The 21,453-nt window shown below is 41.7% G+C and overlaps 1 protein-coding gene across 1 annotated transcript in view; it reads right to left on the reverse strand.

Annotated features, from left to right (window-relative positions):
• Positions 1-3,453: 3,453 nt before the first annotated feature.
• The window catches only part of LOC124795659 (ADP/ATP translocase 1-like), a 34,597-nt gene continuing 16,597 nt past the window's right edge, over positions 3,454-21,453 (reverse strand). Inside the window, exon 4 of the mRNA XM_047259733.1 lies at positions 3,454-3,726. Within this exon, the coding sequence (XP_047115689.1) occupies positions 3,454-3,726 (273 nt within the window). The remainder of the gene's footprint in view (positions 3,727-21,453) is intronic.

Raw genomic sequence — 21,453 nt, forward strand, 5'->3', positions numbered from 1 at the left:
TACGTTATTCAGTGTTTTTGGAAAATTAATCCACTACGGAAGTGAAGTAGAGAATAAAAAGTTTTACGAAATTATTTCATTATAAAAGCATTTTCAAAGCTAAATCTATGAAAATTTGTATTTCGATTCTCTGTTCCAAATTAGAGAAATACGTGTTTTAATGTTTTTGGAAATTAAAGTCCCTGTGGGGTAAAATAGGGGATGAATGTTTTTAAGAAAACATTTCGTTGTATTAAAAAAAAATTTGAAGACTAAATCTATGAAAGTTGGAATTTCGCTTTGCGATTAGATACAAAGAAATATGTTATGGGATGAAAGGTTCAAAGTAACGTTGCCGCAAGAACGCAAAAGGCATGATTAACAAAAACCTTCGACTCCAGCTACAACAATCGCGTTTTCGTCAGGAGTACGTAGCGAAAGACCGTGCTTCTGTGACCTTCATTAGCGTAAAAAGTTTAGAAGCTGTTGAAATTTGTGAACAACATAAAAATTCGATTAAAGAAAAAAGAATCTGTGCAGACCATACAGCCCAAGTGACCAAAGCAGCGGGTGTAAAGCTAGTCTGAAGTAAAACAGCATTTGTAACCTACTCCATTAAACAATTAAGAAATTTTAGAGAATTAAAGATTAACATTTACAAATTGAAAAATCAGATGAAATGATTAAAAAATAGCCTACCTAGCAACAGTAGGATGTCATGTCCATGCCCAAACAACTACACTAGGGTCCAAAATTAAAGCAACAAACGGAAACTTTTCAAGTTTGCGTTTATTTCGGCACCAAACAGTATAAACAGGTAATAGTAAAGTAGAAAAATGTAAAGAATACAGAATGTAAACAACTGCAACACGCTCAAAGATAGACAATTACGTTCTTCGTTTTTCCAACTTAACGGATTTGCACCGCATTCCGACAACTGGTTTAATGGGGTGTGACCTCCTCTGGCAGCAGTAGAGGCCTGACAACGACAGGGCATGTTGTGAATGAAGTCATCAAGCTCATGTTGAGACAATAACGCCAGCTTTTCCGGCAGAGCTGCTAGCAAGTCTTGGAGAGGTTGGTGGATGCTTATGTGATGCAACGCGTCTCCCTAGTGCATGTCAGACATGCTCTACGGGATTCAAATCGGAAGAGCGAGCAGGCCACGCCGCCGTACTTTCCAAGCAAACATCATCCACATGTGCTCTATGAGGTCCAGCATCAACATCCATCAGTACTAAGTCTGGGCCCACCGCTCCTCGCAACAACCGTACATAAGGTCCCAAGATCTCGTCACGACACCTGACAGCAGTTAAACCTTGCCGATTCACCCATACAGTTTCATGAAGAGCTGTTCGAATTGTCAACATAGCACCTGCACACACCATTAGGGATCCTCCAATCCACAATGTTTGGGTCCTGCAATCGTGTTCCACGTTCCATACAGATGTGAATCCGTCGAGAATCACTCTCCAGACCAACACCACTCCGCCGAAGCCTTCTGTACACATTTTGCCTCGATACATGTTCAGTGGAGGCTGCGAGGTCAGATGCTAGTTGCCGTGCAGCACTAAGGTGGTACCGTCGTGCTCTTACAGCCAAATAACGGTCCTCTCTTCTGAAGTCACACGTGGTCGGCCCTGTCCTGGTCTTCGGGATACGATTGTGGCCTCTATAAACTGTCGCCACATCCGAAAAGCAACAGAATGATTCATATTAAGCCATCGGGCCAATTCAGTTTTGACTGTCCCAGTTCCATTCTTCCTATGGCCCTCCACCGCAGAGAGCCTGGTAGGGGCCTTCTCTGTGCCGTACTGCACCGTCTGCGGCTGTGTACACGGCGATTGTGGATGTGGGACTACCCGGCAAACACTACCCCGTTTGAGAGGTGCCCTGACTCTACCGTTGGCATGGTTGTCCGTTCACCGGAATGCCATCTTCTGAGCAGAACATAATCGTACGGACATCTGTTGACAGTTTGTATGATTATATCGTGAATTAATCACAGAATGGGGAAATATAGGTTTGTTGCTTTAATTGTGGACACCAGTATAGTGGGCAAACATCTGCCGTAGGTAGGCCCTCATTTAATATTCCAAACTGTAGCTGCAGAAAACCCCCAACTTTCAGTCGCAGAATTGCCACCGGAAAGCATGCAGCCTACAAAAATAAAGTCACCATACGACATTAGACATTAGCCCAATGTTAAACTAAGTTACAATCCTGCGCTGCAGAAACCGCAAATCAGCTTACACCGGGATGTGGTGAACCACAAGGAAACGCCTACATTCGAGTCCAGTACTTACCGAACGCTAATACAGCGCACCCGGGTGACCCGTGCGGTTACGGGGAGCGGACTGAGTAGTAACGCTGCGGACCGTATTCGTGTTAAGCACCGTGATTTTATCTGACTTTTAATTTATAAACGTTAATCCTTAATTCTTTAACATTTCTAATTTTTTTATGGAGTAGGTTACAACTGTTGTTTTGCTTCAGATAAAGATTTCAGATACACCTGATGATGGGGTTAACACCCTGAAACCGTGGTGGTGTATAGCCACATCTGTCATGCAAAACTTCGGTCAATAAAAGTATTTTACAACTGTGACGGATTTGTTTACCACGAACATATTTTTAATTTATTTCTGCAACTATGTTATCGATTATCCCAGACAAAAATTTAAAAATCGGTGTGTGTGTGTGTGTGTGTGTGTGTGTGTGTGTGTGTGTGTGTGTGTGTGTGTTTACACCGCTCCGACGTAGAACATCATTTACCAACCGTGCAGCTTCGTAAACCGATATCTGCAAGTGTTTTGTCACAAAACATAAGTGTACCTCTTTCTTCTTATTTCAATGTTGGATGATTGTAAACTAATTTTACAACCTGTCTAGCTATAGGCTTTATGTAGACACTACCTAATATGATTGAAAATGGTCGAGAAGTTTTCTGTCATTTTAATACTGAGATTTCTGTTTACATTGGTTGTTGTATATGAAATTATTTCATTAGTGTTGTGATATTTGACTCCTTTCACAATTTAAAAACTAAATCTTTACAATTGTTATTATGTCCCAGTGGGTTTCTGAACTTCCTTAGCACTCAAGTATTAGAAAAACGATTTAGAAAAGGTACGAAGGTAGCAACCACTTGGAAAGTTTCCGGCTTTATTACTTCAGAAATTAAAAGTTGGTACTCTGTATACTGTACACATTAGGTGTTTTACCACCGAAAAAACTGCAACATGATGGGCGAAAGACATATGCGTTCAGCGTCGGTCCTGGCACTTGTTTATACATGAAGCAATAAGGTAAACTATGCACAACTAGAAATAAACATAAACTTGTATAAAAAGAAGATGAATTTCTGTTCTCATAACTCCGTCGCTCAGACCCAAGTGTTGATGCTACTGGGTCGTTCGCCGTAGCTCTGATATACCGGGACTGTGCTCGTGGTCTCTTCATTTTTTCGTGGCGTCAAGAGGGCACGCGTCTGCTAAGGTTTCCGTAAGAACGTTTCTTGAATTCATCATACAGTACAATGGTTATGGCACCCCCAATGCCCCGTAGGACGTTGGGAAGTGCACCTCTGAAGAAAGCACGGGCTCCCTCCAATCTGTAGACCTTAGCCCAACATTGGAGAGCGTTCTTGTACATGACGTCGCTGCCCTTCCGTCCAGATTGCATCATCATCCGACGGCGTACCGTGTCGAAAGGGTGCGACATTGCGGTAGCAAGCGACATTACTCCCTGTAACGAATGGATTCCATTTAGCTTTGAAGCAGTTACTGAGGTTAATTTACCACTCTTATACAGAATATGTAAGTACAATACATCTACATCCACATCTAATTTCTCCATATCACTGCAAAATGAATAGCAGAGGGTAATTTGCGACATGATATGTAGTAAGGATTCCATCAGAGTCATTCATGGACGAAGCGTGAGAGGTGTGGCTGCTTATTTTCCATTGTGTCGACTGTGATTGGTCTAATTATGTACTCATGGTCATCATGTATTCGATTTGCAGAAGGATAGCAACAGCCGCCATTCATCCCTGAAAAATAGTTCTAGGAATTTTAAACCAGATTTCCGCTCTGTTTCGAGTTTTGATATTTTGCAGTCTTTCTGTTATACTCTCGTGCCAAAAGAACCTGTGATCATTCGTGTTGCCCTTCTTTGCATACGTTCGATATTCTGTTATTCCAACATCACGTAGACTTCTCACACTTCAGATATATTCCAGTACAGGCTGTCCTACTTTTTCTTTTATAAACTCCCACGATTTACAGCAAATAGTCTTCCGTAGAGTCCTGCCAAGAAGTAGTTGTGACTCGTCCGTTGCATAGCAGAAGCTCACTAATTTGTTTTCGATTTACCACAAGAGGTGTTCGATAAGTAATGCAACACACTTTTTTCTGAAAGCTGATTGGCTTTATTCAGCATTCCATTACACCATATTATTCACACTCTTTTGGCTACAAAACCCTACTTTTCAAAATAACCTCTGTTCAACGTGATTGTCGTACGCCACCATGCATGGCAGCATGGGCCAATGTACTGGTCGATTTGGAGCCAACATCTTGCTGCGGTAATAACCTCCCCATCATTCACGTACCACTTCCCGCGGAGTGCATCTTTCATTGGGCCAAACAGATGGAAGCCGGCTGTAGTGTGGATGAGGACGAATAGTCCAGTGAAGTTTAGTGATCTCCTCTTGGGTGCGCAGACTTGTGTGAGGCCTTGCGGTTTCATGGAGAAGGGGAAGATCGTTTGCTTTTTTTTTTTTTTGTGGAGACGAACATGCTGAGGTCGTTTTTTCAATTTTCTGATGGCGGCACAATACACTTCCGAATTGATTGTTGCACCATGAGGGAGGACATCAAACAGAATAACCCGTTCAGATTCCCAGAAGACCGTCACCATGACGTTATCGGCTGATGGTGCAGCTTTTAACTTTTTGTGGGTATTAGAGAGATTAGGGGTGGTGTGGCGCCACTCCATGCATTGTCGTTTTATTTCCGATTCGAAGTGATGAACCACTGTTCGGCAAAAAATTGTCACTCCCAGCCTCGTAAAGCGCAAGCAATTCCGAACAGACAGTCCTTCTCTGCTCTTTGTGGGCTTATGTTAGGCAGCGAGGAACCAACCTCTGAGTACCCATACTACTGGACGAGTTCGTCAGCACCACCAACAGAAACTTACAGCATAGCAGTGAAGTGTTTGATTGTGATCCGTAGATAACCGAGTGTCTGGTTGTGATCGGTCAATAATCTCGAAAGAGTATGTCTGCACGGTCCAACATTGAAGGAATCATAGTTGTGTGCGGCCGGTCGGCACGCGGGTGATCGGACAGATTTCCAACGGAATGATGACAAACGCCTCGCCCATCGACTCAACGTGCTTTTGTTCACTGCCAGCTCTCCGTAGACATTGGGCAAGAACCGATGAATAAATGGGTTGCTCTGGTTTTCCGCCAAATGACAGTTCTTTGCTTGGATCGCATCTTTGTTGCAGATGCCAATTTGAAGGCTATGTATGGTATCGCCACCTACAAAAAAGTCATGAAACTATAGGGACTGAAGTAGGAATATTGCGCCATGACACTAACGGAGAAAAAAATGTGTTACATTACTCATCGAACGTCCCTCGTACATTTTTCTTTTCCTTTTTTTCGTTTTGTGAAGTACATAGCCTTACATTTCTCTACATTACGAGAGAGTTGTCAGTTTTACACTATTCTGATATTTGGTCAACACGTAACTGGACATTTCTACAAATTCTGTTATATAACGTTTTGCCATAAACCGGTTCAACAGAGAACGGTCTGAGGTTACGACCAGTAATATACACTAAATACATGGCGTGTAACGCCGACAGTAATAATAGTGCTAAAATTTCCAGCGGTGCACCTTACATTAGTTTTGTGTCTTTGAGTGGTTCTCTCTTCAAGATAAGTTGCTGTATTTGTGATGTTTAAGCCAACCTGCATAAAATCTCTGAACGTAAGTGCTCTCTCCGTGGCTACGTGCTTCAGAAGCTCTCTAGCCGCCAGTCCGCATAAGACGAATTGAACAAAGGCCCAGTTTTTAGTCAGCCGGGAGGTTTGTTGCGAATTCTAGGTGTGGCGTTCTGTTGCCAGTTAATTTGCAATAAGTGAATTTCCATTGTTTCATGGAAGAACTTATACAAATATCTGGCAAACAGAGAATAAGACAGAAGAGAAAGGGGGACAGAAATGCTAGTCTCTATACAAAATGGTGTGAAACTGAGCTGAACTACATGAAATATGAAGCATTGAAGAAGATTAAAAGCCAGTAGTAAACAACAAAGGGAAGGCAGCAAGATAGAAGGAACATACGGGGTGATTGAGCTGCCCCTGCCTACGATCCTTATGCAATCCCCAATGCCTTCTAAAACAAAGTGCGAAATTTTCATATTCTCTTGCTTGCTACTCACAAACTATTAATACTACAGAAAAAATTAACAAGACCTTTTTGTAGGAAATTTGATGTAGTTAAATTTTGTAACGGGATACGTATTCCATTGGTTTGGTGGCATGATTTCATCACACATGCGTTGGAAGTCCTCTGTTGACTGTGGTATGGGGAGTTTTGCTGTTAACGATTGCAGGTAGATAACACTCTAAGTCACACACGGAACACGCAATTGCGTAAGAGACGAACGTAGGTTATACCACATAACTGATACAGCCTGAGAGAGGAACGGGAACAAAATGGTTAAATTTGCGATAAATGACCTGCCACAACATCTCCCTCTCTCTAGAATGCATCAATAGTCAAACAATAAATCTTACCTTTTTACAACCTGTCTCAACCAATTACCCCATCTGCTTCCTATCATCCTTTAACGCAGATTCATGTAAATTTGGAGGCAGTTATAAAACTGAAGACTCGATTTATGTCTAAGATGTGGCAGGGAAATGGAGTACTTCGCATCCATCTTTGTTCGTCTAGAGGAGGATGGTGAAATAGGTTTCCCACTGGTTTGGTGGACATGATTCATCAGACATGCATTGAAAGTCTTCTGCTGACTCTGATATGTGGAGATTTGCTGTTAACGATTGCATGTAGGTAGAACTATATACTGCACACAGAACACACAATTGTATACGAGTTGAATGGAGGTCATACCACACAGCTGATACAGTCCAAGAGAACAACGGGAAGAAAATGGTTAAATTTGTGATAAATGACCTGCCACAACATCTCCCTCTCTCTAGAATGCATTATCAGTCTACCATTACAGCATACCTCGTTACAACCTCTCGCAACCAATTACTCTATCTGCTTTCTATCATCCTTTAACGCAGATTCCTGTACATTTAGTGGCAGATGGTTCTCTTTATTAGGAATGCATCCAACACAGCAGTCAGCTATTATCTCGTAGACATACAGCAGAATGATGTTAAAAACCATGCAGCAACTGTATTTGTTAGCTGAGGTATTTGTTAGCTGACACCACATGGTTGTGATTGGCAGAGAGTACATAGAGGCACATTGTAAATTCTGTTTCTTAGAGTTTAAAACACTTAAACAGTCTTGCACAGGATCAAACACACGATTCGTTCGGTAGGTGTATACTGTAGTCCCCAAGCTGGTAATACAGTGCTCTTTAGCTAAGGAGTATGAAAAGATTGTCATAGTCATATGTCCGGACACTTTATTAAAATCTATTAGGTAGTGCTGACAACTTTAGGGTCACACCTGCGTTTGTGTTCCAACATATACAGGGTGTTTCAAAAATGACCGGTATATTTGAAACGGCAATAAAAACTAAACGAGCAGCGATAGAAATACACCGTTTGTTGCAATATGCTTGGAACAACAATACATTTTCAGGCTGACAAACTTTCGAAATTACAGTAGTTACAATTTTCAACAACAGATGGCGCTGCGGTCTGGGAAACACTATAGTACGATATTTTCCACATATCCACCATGCGTAGCAATAATATGGCGTAGTCTCTGAATGAAATTACCCGAAACCTTTGACAACGTGTCTGGCGGAATGGCTTCACATGCAGATGAGATGTACTGATTCAGCTGTTCCATTGTTTCTGGATTCTGGCGGTACACCTGGTCTTTCAAGTGTCCCCACAGAAAGAAGTCACAGGGGTTCATGTCTGGCGAATACGGAGGCCAATCCACGCCGCCTCCTGTATGTGTCGGATAGCCCAAAGCAAACACACGATCATCGAAATATTCATTCAGGAAATTAAAGACGTCGGCTGTGCGATGTGGCCGGGCACCATCTTGCATAAACCACGAGGTGTTCGCAGTGTCGTCTAAGGCAGTTTGTACCGCCACAAATTCACGAAGAATGTCCAGATAGCGTGATGCAGTAATCGTTTCGGATCTGAAAAATGGGCCAATGATTCCTTTGGAAGTAATGGCGGCCCAGACCAGTACTTTTTGAGGATGCAGGGACGATGGGACTGCAACATGGGGCTTTTCGGTTCCCCATATGCGCCAGTTCTGTTTATTGACGAAGCCGTCCAGGTAAAAATAAGCTTCGTCAGTAAACCAAATGCTGCCCACATGCATATCGCCGTCATCAATCCTGTGCACTATATCGTTAGCGAATGTCTCTCGTGCAGCAATGGTAGCGGTGCTGAGGGGTTGCTGCGTTTGAATTTTGTATGGATAGAGGTGTAAACTCTGGCGCATGAGACGATACGTGGACGTTGGCGTCATTTGGACCGCAGCTGCAACACGGCGAACGGAAACCCGAGGCCGTTGTTGGATCACCTGCTGCACTAGCTGCGCGTTGCCCTCTGTGGTTGCCATACGCGGTCGCCCTACCTTTCCAGCACGTTCATCCGTCACGTTCCCAGTCCGTTGAAATTTTTCAAACAGATCCTTTATTGTATCGCTTTTCGGTCCTTTGATTACATTAAACCTCCGTTGAAAACTTCGTCTTGTTGCAACAACACTGTGTTCTAGGCAGTGGAATTCCAACACTAGAAAAATCCTCTGTTCTAAGGAATAAACCATGTTGTCTACAGCACACTTGCACGTTGTGAACAGCACACACTTACAGCAGAAAGACGACATACAGAATGGCGCACCCACAGACTGCGTTGTCTTCTATATCTTTCACATCACTTGCAGCGCCATCTGTTGTTGAAAATTGTAACTACTGTAATTTCGAAAGTTTGTCCGCCTGAAAATGTACTGTTGTCCCAAGCATATTGCAACAAACGGTGTATTTCTATCGCTGCTCGTTTAGTTTTTATCGCCGTTTCAAATATACCGGTCAGTTTTGAAACACCCTGTATAAATTTACTAGCTGCTGTACCCGACTTCGCTCAGGGAGCTGATATGAGAGTGTGTGGTAGTTGGAATAAAAGGACAAACTTGAAAGTATAAGAGCTAAAAAAATTTTATTGGAAACATATTCTAACTATTTACAATAATTGTTTATAAACAACATTTTTCATTTTGTTATCCTGGGTAGACTATATAAGTACAGATTTTTCGAATTTCCTACGTGAGAGCAAGCTAGGTATAGTCGACTATGAGAGAAACAGGGAGTCTTTGACGTCGATGCCGCAACATTTTAAAGTTTGTCCTTGCACTTCGTTAATTGTAAAACTGTAGGCTAATTTGATTGTAAATTGCAGTTTTTTGAATTGGTATGGCAGTTCAGTAGAGATCATTGGAAGTCTGGAGATAAATAGTCTGTGTCCTTCGTACTTTCCAGTCATAAGTTCGGCTTCGATGAAGTTATTTGATAGCTGTTTGACGATCATCTGTGTTCCATTACATAATTTTCGTGGGTTGGGATTTCTGAGTAGTCTGATCGGAGATCCAATTTTGAGTCGAAGGCAGTGTAATGCAATTCCTGGAACTTGCAAAGAGTGAAGAAATTCTGTAGGGAAGTTTATACCATCGTGTCGAACGATTTATATATTCTCACTTCACCGCGAATTTTCTTTTGGATATTAAAGTTGATATCGTCGACAATATTATTTTTAGTTTCAAAAATTGCCCTTTCAAATAGCCAATCCGAATTGGTATTATTGTGAACAATGCTTAGATACATTTGATCGATGACTTCGTTTTCAGTAGTGGTTATGTTGCAGAAATTACTGTTGAGTTTAATGAGGCCGGTCATTTGGTCAGTAGGACATGTGCCTTCACCTATTTGTAAAAGTTGTTGAGCAAAATATGCTGTTGTTTCGTCTTTCGATAGCTCAAGTCTTATACTTTTTGTTTTTCTCAGTATTTGTCTGTGTGGCCAGAGATGTGATTTTTATAAGTGTGCATTGATCTCGTCTGCTGGTGTTGACGTGGGGATTACTGGAAGTGTTTGTCGAAAATCCCTTGAGATTATGAATACCGCTCCTCCCATTACTTCAGAGTTTCCTCGCAAGTCTTGTAATGTTCTGTCCAAGGCTTTGAATGATTTTTTATGTGCCATTCTGCATTCGCCCCAGAAGATAATTTTAGCTTGTTTTAGAAGTTCACCCCGTCCAGATGCTCTGGAGACTTTATGTACCGGAAATTGTTCTTTGGCTATATTCAACGGTAGTTGTAGGCCGGAATGGGCAGTTCGTCCTCCTTCCATAAAAGCATCTTTTCTTGGTGCTTGTATCTCAAGTTGTGGTAAGGTCTGATTGTTTATTGCTACACATTTATCTTCTAGGTGAATGAGTGTTTCATTGGAGACGTCGTAGTTGAATTCGATGGTCAGGTCTGGATGAGCTTCTCGGGCTTCGTACGTCATCACTTGTACCCTCTTTGAAGGAGTTCCATAGCTATTTTGGATTCGGTGGGTTATATGTTGTTAGAATTGTGGAGAATAAAGTCTCTCATTTTTTCAACTGAGGCTGTGAGTTACGCTTCTTGTAGTGTTAATTCCTACCGGTTGTCGTTTTCCAGTAGTCATAGGCGTTGGTACGATTCTCTGTACGTCTGACGTAGGTAATAGTCAACAGTCTTGAGATCTGTGAAACTTGTTGGTCCCCGTATTTCGAGTAGCAACATCCAGAGATAAAAACATTCAGCATTGTTCGGATGTGCGGTGTATACTCTGCCTAGTGGGCTGGTTTTCATGATTCCTGGATCATCTTCTACTGGAATTCCTTGTTTTCGTCGTCGAAAGAATTTTATTGTTGTGTTCCACGTATAATAGATAGAGATGTCGACATATAGTAATGTTTTCGCGAATGGATCCATTTGGCACAGTTGGTAAAAAGATGTTACTATTGTGTTATGTTATGGTGGTTCGGTCGAAATTTTACTGAAGGCGTCTTTTGTGAAGTAAAGTCTCTGTCCGTTTTCCAAATGTAGTGCTAAATGTTGCACAGTTGGTCCATATTCCCATATGGGAGAACCGAAATCTTCCCATTTGGTACATGAGTATCTCATCGTTTCTGCTTTGTTGTGCACTGTCTTTGACTATTTAAAATACTTCATGTCGCTACCTTTGTTCACATACTTACAGACGTATGTGATAGATTTCGTTGAATTGCAGTATTCTACGTTTATGTGTGCTTGGAACATTTTGGAAAGTAGTGTGTTATGTGGTACCACCCACTGATTATTTATTTCCATTTCAATGCTGCCTCGTTTTAGTATTTTTACTGTGAAGCCACCGTTTTTGGGTGGTTGTCTTCTGTATTTGGGATAGCAGACAACTCTGTTTTGTGTATCGTCCAAGTATGATTTTGGGTAATTTTTTTTTTTTTGTACATTTTCCGTCACTCATACATGGCGACGAGGGTTTGATGGCCCGCATGATCCGTGATTCATGTTTTTCGCTACTATGTGGTACAGTTCCTGATCTTCGTATAGATTTGGAAATTCAGCTTGGATGATTCTGTCGATATCCATGGGATGAATTCTGTCGTGTAGCAATATGAGGTTGTGTGAGTGAGCCAGTCCTCGTTTTTGCCATTCGATTGTGTATATCCAGCATCTAACGGCTCCAAAATCCTGTATTTTGTGATGAATTCAATAAATTTCATTTGTTTTTGTCGGAAACTTCCGGCCATTATGTCGTGTCGATGCTTGGGGGCTTGTCCGTATCTTAGTTGTTCTTTGATTTCTGGCCGCGACGAGTTGATTGTGAATGTTATGAAGAGGTCAGGTCATCCATATTTTCTTATGTAGATCATGGCATCTTGAGAGTATTCGTGTATGTGTCTCGGACTTCCTATGTGTGATGAGGGTAAGATTAACATTGTTCCAATATCGTGAATGTTTCCGTCATTTATGATTGCTTGTCGAAGGTGCATGTATTCTTCCATGCGAAGTTTCTTCTGATTCAGTCTTGTGTAAAGCATCCGTTCCGCTTCTATTTTTGCATACATATCTACCAGGAATTGTTGGAATAAATGGCGAGTGTTGAGCATGTGATAATGTTTCATTGTCTCTGGTCATGAAGTGGTAAGCATAGAACTCCTCGGAAGTGGCTTTTGTCTTTGTTTCTACGCCTATTTCAAGTTGGCTTTGTTTCACATTAAAATGACATCCGTCGTCTCCGTGCAGAAATATTAATGGATATTTGAGGACATCATAATATGAACGGTGTGTCTCTGCAGTACGTTGTAGTCTTGTTCTTCGTTGTACAATTATGTCACAGCTTGCGTTTTCATTGTCTACTATTATGATGGCGACTTCGTCTATCTGAGGCACATTAAATCAACGTTCTCCATTCTCCATTGCTCGAATTATAGCCTTATAGTAATCAGAAATCATTCTGTCTTGTGCTGTTTTGAATATGTGAATCAGTTGATTGTGTTCGTGTAAGATCCTCTACATCTCTGACTACTTCTCGTCTCAATCCACCGATATCTGTGCATTGTTGATCGATTTATGTTTCTTCATTTCCGATGAAATATACTTGCAGACATTTTTAGTCTTCATTGGGTAGTGGCATTAATGACCCATGTTGTGATTGGTTTGTTCTTGGATGGAAAAAAACGTAAACGATTTCATCTCTGGTAGCACTGATCGCAGTGACACCGAAAGCAGTCATTTGGAAGCAGGTGTTGTTCGCTTTTATATTTTGAAGAAAGTGTTTTGACTCCGGAGTTTCCCCGGCCATGTAATGTAAAAATTCCTGCGGATGTGCTTCCAATGGTGGTAATCGATTTTTTGCACTCATGCTTCTGTCCTGAATTTTTTCGCATTGCAAAATTGGCAGATTTTATCCATTGTTCTGATTATCACGTGTTTGTTACGTTCTTTCATTGGGTCGTAGAGGAATGCTTCATTTGTTAGATTGTACTGTTTATTCGTCCTAGTCCGCGCCTCTCGTAGGATAATACGTTATTTTCACGGCTGGCTTGAGTTCACAGTCTTTTATTATAAGATTGTTTCGCAATTCTTGATTCTTCATTTCACTGATTTTCGGTTTCTCTGCTTCTCTCCGTGCTCATTCTCGTTCTTTGGGAACTTAAATGTGCTTCGAGCTCTTCGTCTGTTTCGCTTTTTCGCTGTTCTTTTCGGTTTCGTCGTTTTGCTTGAGAACTGGCAAGACCTCCTCCTTTTTTACTTTTTGGCATTGTCTAAAATATAAATCAAATTAACTTTTTATCAACAAATACACTAAATACACGTACACACTTTATTACCGATTTATATTCAGTCACTGTATCACTTTGACTACTTACACTTCACTATTTGTTTTTTATTCACTCACTGCACTACTTTGTCGTTTCCACCCTTCGTCACTGATAAGAAACTGACGTTCGAAACCACGACGGGTCTTCCTTTATATTCCCCCATCATTGGGTAGCCCCACCATTCTGGAATATTCCCTACTGTTACAGACTATTCCCGAAATTCCGGAACATCCCGGAGCACCGAGGAATATTCCAGAATATTCCGGAATGTTGTAGAATGCTTTCGATTACTCTAGAATGTTCTGGAATGTTCTCGAATACACTGGAATGCTCTAGAAACTTCAGTGCGAAACTTCCCAGCCCTTGTAGCTTCAATAGCACGCCCTTCAGGTAAAAATTGGAACCTTATTCATGAATGGGGAATAGAGGGATACCATACTATATAACTCCCTTGATCGTACTGGCACTCGTTTCTGAGTTTTAGCGGCACTCACATTGTACATTTAACTTTTATAATATACAGCATTTTGATTACTCTACATTTGGTGGTCATCGACCTTAAACAATCTATTCCAGCCGCCATATCGCTGTACACGAGAAATTAATGTTTCCCTGGTTCCCAGTGCTTCCATTTCGACATTTTCTCCTATTCCTCTTGCTATCACATACTCGTTAGCATCTACAAGAATTTTCGTGCATAAAGCAGAAATGTAAGTATTCTCTCATTCTCCCTCAGTTTCCCCACATTTTGCGTATTTTCCTTCAATTTATACGTATTCTGCTTCTATTTTCGTAATTTTACCGATTTTGTCTCACTTATGGTAGTGTATTCTAAAATTGCATATATACGTGGTACAATTGTTAACACCTAACGCAACTGTTCTATTTTTCTATGTCTGTGTGTGTGTGTTGCGGGGGTGGGGGGTGGGGGGGGGGGGGGTGTCCCCATGGCACATGCTAGGTTCGGTATAGAGCTCATAGATGTGGATTCACCACACAGCCAGGCATAGCGTTCGAAAGTGGTGGATCCATCACATGTTACGGTCGGATTAGGGTTCGAAGATGTATCCACCATGCATTATGGCTGGGATAAGATTTGGAGCTCGATCCACTTTATGTTACGGCCTGGATATGGTTCAAAAGAGGATCCACCACGCATTATGAGCAGGACAGGGTTCGGAGGTCGCTCCACCACACATTACAGCCAGGATGGTGTTCGAAGGCTAATCCACCTGTGATATGGCCTGGCCAGGGCGGTGTCTGAAGCTGGATTCACTGGCGGTAGTTTTCTGAGTATGGGCTGGGGCGGGGGGGGGGGGGGGCGGCATGTGAAACCGTCACACACACACACACACACACACACACACACACATACATACAGAAAAATAGCGCTGTTGTTTAGGAGTTAACAATTGTACTACATTTGCAAGCAATTTAGAATACGTGGTCAGAAGTGAGATCATGATCACACGAGCACAAGTGATATACCGTAAAATAGGTAAAATTACGAAAATTGACGGAAAATTCGTATAAATTGAGGGGAAATACCCAAAATGTGAGGAGATTGAGGGAGAATGAGGGAGTACTTACATGTCTGCTTGGTGCAGGAAAATTCTTGTACATGGGAACGACTTTGTGACAGCAAGAGGAATACAAGAAAAGTTGACATGGAAGCACTGGGAACCAGGGAAACAGTAATTTTTCGTAGACAGGTATAAGACGTCTGGAATATATTGTTTAACTTGGGTGACCGCCAAATGTGGAGTAATAAATTTATATATGTCGGATCACACGCCCAGGTGTTACCCCAAAGTTATTGGCACCAACTTATAGATTTTTATTAAGTTTATGGACATATGACTACGAAAAATTTTACGTTGTCCTTAGCTAAAGAGCATTGTGTAACCGGTTTGGGGATTGCAATATACAGCTACAGACTGGATCGCGTGTTTGACCCTGTGCAAGATTGTTTAGGTGTTTTAAACTCTAACAAACAGTATTTACAGTATCCGGACATGGGGCTCTGATAAACTTTACGTCCTCCTTAGTTAAAGAGCATTGTATTACCAGCTTGGAGACTACAATATACAACTACAGAATGAATCGTGTGTTTGACCATGTGCAAAACTGTCTAATTATTTTAAACTCCAGCAAACAGAATTTACAATGTGTCTCTCTGTACACTCCACCAATCACAACCAAAAGGCGTCATCTAACAAATACCTTACAGAACAGTTGATGCATGGTTTCTTTAACGTCATTCTGCTGTATGTCTACGAGGTAACAGCAATACAAACAAGCTGACTGCTCTGTTGGATACATTCCTAATAAAGAGAACCATCTGCCTCTAAATTTACATGAATCTGCGTTAAAGGATGATAGAAAGTAGATAGAGTAATTGGTTGAGAGGGGTTGTAACGAGGTATACTTTAATGGTAGACTGATGACGCATTCTAGAGAGAGGGAGATGTTGTGGTAGGTAATTTATCACAAATTTAACCACTTTCTTCCCGTTGTTCTCTTGGACTGTATCAGTTGTGTGGTATGACCTGCTTTCGACTGGTATACAATTGTGTGTTCTGTGTGCAATATAGAGTTCTATCTACATGCAATCGTTAACAGCAAACCTCCCCATACCAAAGTCAGTAGGAGACTTCCAATGCATGTCTGATGAATCGTGTCCACCAAAGCAATGGAAAACCTATTTCACCATCCTCCTTTAGATGAACAAAGATGGATGCGAAGGACACCATTTCCCTGCCACATTTTCGACATAAATCGAGTCTTCAGTTTTATAGCTGCAGTGACTCTAGTCAGTGACAGAGGTTTGAGAGGTACTGCAATCCCTGTGTATACATTTGCCTGAGAGATGTTGTATGTGGAAGAGACTGTGTTCTGTTCACCGAGTTAGTGCACCACAGTATGTAACTTCATAAGTCAAACATTGCTGCTATACATTTTTCTATTTCCTCATAGCATGTCGTTGTTTCATGCATTTTCCATTGCTGATGATCACTTTATAGGACTAATGCGAGCATAGCATAATTTTGGAACCGTAACTGGGTGTGAACAGTGGGCGCCATACACCTCCAGAAAGCTATACAGTACACGTACCACAGAGAATCGATTTTTTCACTGGTGAATGACGCAACCAGCCACAAAAGACTTTTTGAATGTTTTATTTTACTGCCACAACTGCTTTCAGGCTACCACGTCCGTCTTTAGATGGATAACATTTTTCGTTACATAGATGATTTAGTTAACAGCATGTCGTCTGCTGCACAATACGTTCCAGTAGATAACGGTTCGTTTTGTTATGATCCTAGTTGTTTTCTAGCGGGATGTGTATGTCCTTGAATTCCACCACAACACACATATTGTAAAAAAGTTATTGCAGCTCACTTCGTAACATTGTTAAAACGCATGTTGAGCTTTGCACATGTGGAATGAAATTTTCACTCTGCAGTGGTGTGTGCGCTGATATGAAACTTCCTGGAAGATTAAAACTGTCTGCCGGATTGAGACTCAAAATCGGGACCTTTGCCTTTCGCGGGCAAGGGCTCTATCAACTGAGCTACCCACGCTCGAGTCAGGACCAGTCCTCACAGCTTTAGTTCTGCCAGTACCTCGTCTCCTACCTTCAAACTTCACAGAAGCTCTCCTGCCTAACTTCCAGAACTAGCGCTCCTGGAAGAAAGGATATTGCGGAGACATGGCTTTGACACAGCCTGGGGGATATTTCCACTCTGTAGCGGAGTATGCGCTGATATGAATCTTCCTGCCAGATTAAAACTGAGTGCTGGATCGAGACTCGAACTCGGGAGCAAGTGCTCTACCATCTGACCTACCCAAGAACGACTCACGCCCCGTCCGCACAGCTTTACTTCTGCCAGTACCTCGGCTCTTACCTTTCAAACTTCAATGTCTGTGCTTGGGAAAGGCCTGAACTCCGTCCCTATGCCGAAAACCCTGCCTCAGATTTTATTAGTGCTGTTGAGGAAGCTGTTAGACCTCTTCCTAGCAGAAGAAAGAAGACGTAAAACATGTCGTGCACTGACGAAAGCTCCACCTCAGAAGAGCAACATTTCTGCCATGGAAAGGGCCGAACTACGAAAGCTACGAGAAGATCCTCACGCGGATAAGGGAAACGCCACAATGCTGTTGCCAAGTGAGGTTTATAGACAGAAGATTTATAACTTGCTGAGTGAACCAATGTATCGGAAGATTGACAAAGATCCCACAGCGAAAGTGGAAAGGAAAACATCTGCAGAATTCTTCCTCTATTCCGCAAGAAGTGGCCAAAAGACTAAGACCTCATAGTTGTGTGCCACCCAGGTTATATGGACTCCCAAAGATCCCTAAAAAAGAGGTTCCTATAAGGCCGATCGTCAGTAATATCGGTGCTCCCACGTATGTTTTGGCAATACATCTCGCCTCTCTACTGAGACCTTTTGTGGGGAAGTGCGCGCATCATGTTAGGAACTCGGCTGACTTTATCAATAGACTGAAGCCACTTCAACTCAGTGAAACTAACATATTAGTGATCTTCGATGTCATCTCACTCTTCACTAAGCTTCCTCTTATGGACTCTTTATGGTTCATCAGCAATAAGTTCACGGCCGAGATAATAGCACTTTTCCATCATGTCCTTTCCTCAGCCTACTTTTTATTTAACAACGAATATTTTGAGCTGACTGGCGGTGTTGTCATGGGCAGTTCTCTCTCGCCTTTGGTAGCAAACTTTTTTGCAGAAGTCTTTGAGGAAAGGGCACTTGATTCGGCAGAACTTAAGCCGAGAGTCTTCTGGCGGTATGTAGATGACACTTTTGTAGTGTAGGCCCATGGTGAAAAAGAACTGTCACGTTTCTTGCAACATCTGAATGCAATCCACAAGAACATCCAGTTTAGGATGGAGATGGAGAAGAATGGTTGCTTGCCGTTTTTGGACGTCTTGGTTACTAGGAGAGTGGATGGATCATTAGGGCATTCTGTCTACCGTAAATCCACACATACGGACCTTTACCTGCAAGCGTCGAGGTGCCATTACCCTTCACAAACTTCCTTAGAACGTTGGTGCACCGTGCTCGTATTGTTTCTGATGGAGACAGCCTTACAAAGGAGCTAGAATATCTACAGCCGGTGTTAAGAGGTAATGGTTACTCTCCACATCAAATTAGCACAGCGCGAAGAAGGAAGAAACGTGACCACCCACATCATCAAGAAGATAAAGAGCTGTTCAAGTCCAGAGCGTTCCTCCCCTAGGTCGGCAACCTTTGATCTAAAGTAGGCAGGATCCTAAGGAAACATGAAGTTAATCTTACGTCCACCAGCGAAGATAAGTGCCCTTCTCGGTTCAGTGAAAGACGAGCTGGGCCTGCGGAAGGCCGGAATCAACAAAATTTCATGCCAGTGTGGCAATGTTTACATCGTTCAGACGACACGCACAATACATGAATGGTGCGTTGAACATGAGCACCACATTCGCCTTTCGCAGCCCAGTAAGTCGGCTGTAGCTGAGCACTGTATTACCACAGGACACGCTATGGATTTTTCTGCCACGAAAATCTTGGCCCCAGCGAGAACTTTTTGGGATTGAGTAATTAAAGAATCTTTGGAAATACGCCTAGCACAAAATCTTATAAATGGTGACAGCGGGTTTCAACTGGACAAGGCTTGCGACCCGGTAATCTCTCTAATTTCTTCTGAGAGAAGACAGTTTATTCATAATGACTTAAAGTCTCACCTGAATATGGCTGGGCAGTTGCCAGCCGAAAAATCGTGGTAAGAAGTCAACATGATCGGGCTGCAATCCCGAAACCTCATCGAACATTCAGTACGCCCGCAAAACTTCAAGAATCACAACTTCTAGTCGAATTGCGTACCTAAGGAGTATCATCTCAGTTGTATGGCTGGATTCGTTGTTTCCTCAGAATAGTCACAGTTCGAAGTAACTGACGGAAAATCATCAAGTCAAACAGAAGAGCTATCTGGTTTTCCCCAAGGAAGTTTTTAGGACCTCTGCTGTTCTTAATCTATATAAACGATTTACTAGACAATCTGAGCAGCCTTCATAGATTGTTTGCAGATGATGCTGTCATTTACCATCTCGTAAAGTCATCAGGTGATCAAAACCAACTGCAAAATGATTTAGACCAGCTATCTGTATGGTGTGAAAAGTGGCAATGGACTCTGTATAATGAAAAGCGTGAATTCTTCCACATGAGTATCACAAGACATTCGGAAGATTTCAGTTACACGATAAATCGCACAAATCTAAAGGCTTTGAATTCAACTAAATACTTAGGGAACTGTCATATAGAAAATGTTGTGGGGAAAGCTAACAAATAACTGTGATTTATTGGCGGAATATTTAGAAGATGCAACAGGTCTAATAATTAGACTGCCTACACTGCGCTTGTCCGTCCTCTGAGTACTGCAGCGCGATGTGGGTTCCGTATTAGACAGTATTGACGGAGGACACCGAAAAAATACAGAGAAGTCAGCTTGTTTTGTATTACCGCAAAATAGGTGTGAGAGTGTCACGGATATGACAGGCGAATTGACGAGGCAATAATTAAAATAGCGATGTTTGTTGTTGCAACTGGATCTCCTCATGAAACTTCAGTCACTAACTTTCTCCTCCAAATAAGAAAATATTTTGTTGGCGTCCACCTATACGGGAAGAATGACCCTTGTAATAAAATATGAGAAATCAGAGCTTGCACGGAAAGAGTTAAGTGTTCATTTTTCCCGCGCGCTGTTCGAGAATAGAACGGTAGAGAAACGCAGTAGCTTGAAGGTGGTTAGGTGGACGCTCTACCAGGCACTTAACTGTGAATTGCAAAATAGTTATGTAAATGTACGTGTGGAATCCGCACAAACCTCGCTGTATTCGAGAACTTTCTTTTCATACCGAAAATAGTGACCAAGCTATCTTGATATTGCGGCGAAAAATTCCAGACCCTGCAGGACGTTGTGCAAAGTGTACTTTAATATTATACGTAGACAATGCAAAAAATTTCTTGACACTCCCAAGGGACGCAGAATTTTCGATGTAAGTAGCAGTAAACTAACTCAGCTCTTTTGATACAAAATGTTTTCATTCGTAGTTAGGTTCATTACAGTAAAGTTGCGACATCGATTTCGTTCTCAGTAAATATCACTAATGACAGTGATCGGCTACTGGTATTACTTTATAATGAGAATTAACCTAAATGTTATAAAGGTTTCTACACTAAACTATTTTATTTTCATTAATATCTTTGTTTTATATATTTTTATGTATCTTTAACAATCGTATCGTCTTTTCAGTCGTATGTTAGATAAAAAATCTAAAAATTAATGTGTTCAAAAAGTAGACGTTACTATGTAGACGTGGACCTAGTAATGGTCTGTATATCTGCACAAAATAGCGTACAGGAAGGTTTTCTGTAAAATATGACACTGTTCTTCCTGGCTAATCACGTTCTTGAGCATGTGCAAAAAGATAGTATGATCCACATGTAATATCCGTAACGCTGCATAGCTGAGTGGTTAATATAAGCACGTGTAAGATTTGGACTGGCGACCATCTACTTACTCTAACCGTCTCAAAGACGAATTGCCAAACAGTGGCATGAGGAGATCTATGTTGGTACTTACTTGACTAGAGAGCAGTTTAATGTCTTATCCACAGCTTAAGTGAAACATTCACAGTCAACATTTGTGAACTTAAACGAAACTGGTAGGTGCAGGTCATTTATTCCATGCAACACAGTTAACATTACACATGTCTCCCTTATGCCTAGACAGAACGATTGGTAGTATTATATGGCTCTTAGAAGTCTACACTGATGTAGTTAAGCATGTAGGAAGCACGTACCAACCGAAAAACCAAGAAA

The sequence above is a fragment of the Schistocerca piceifrons genome, chromosome 4, assembly GCF_021461385.2.
Source record: "Schistocerca piceifrons isolate TAMUIC-IGC-003096 chromosome 4, iqSchPice1.1, whole genome shotgun sequence".
Classification (NCBI taxonomy): Eukaryota; Metazoa; Arthropoda; class Insecta; order Orthoptera; family Acrididae; genus Schistocerca; species Schistocerca piceifrons.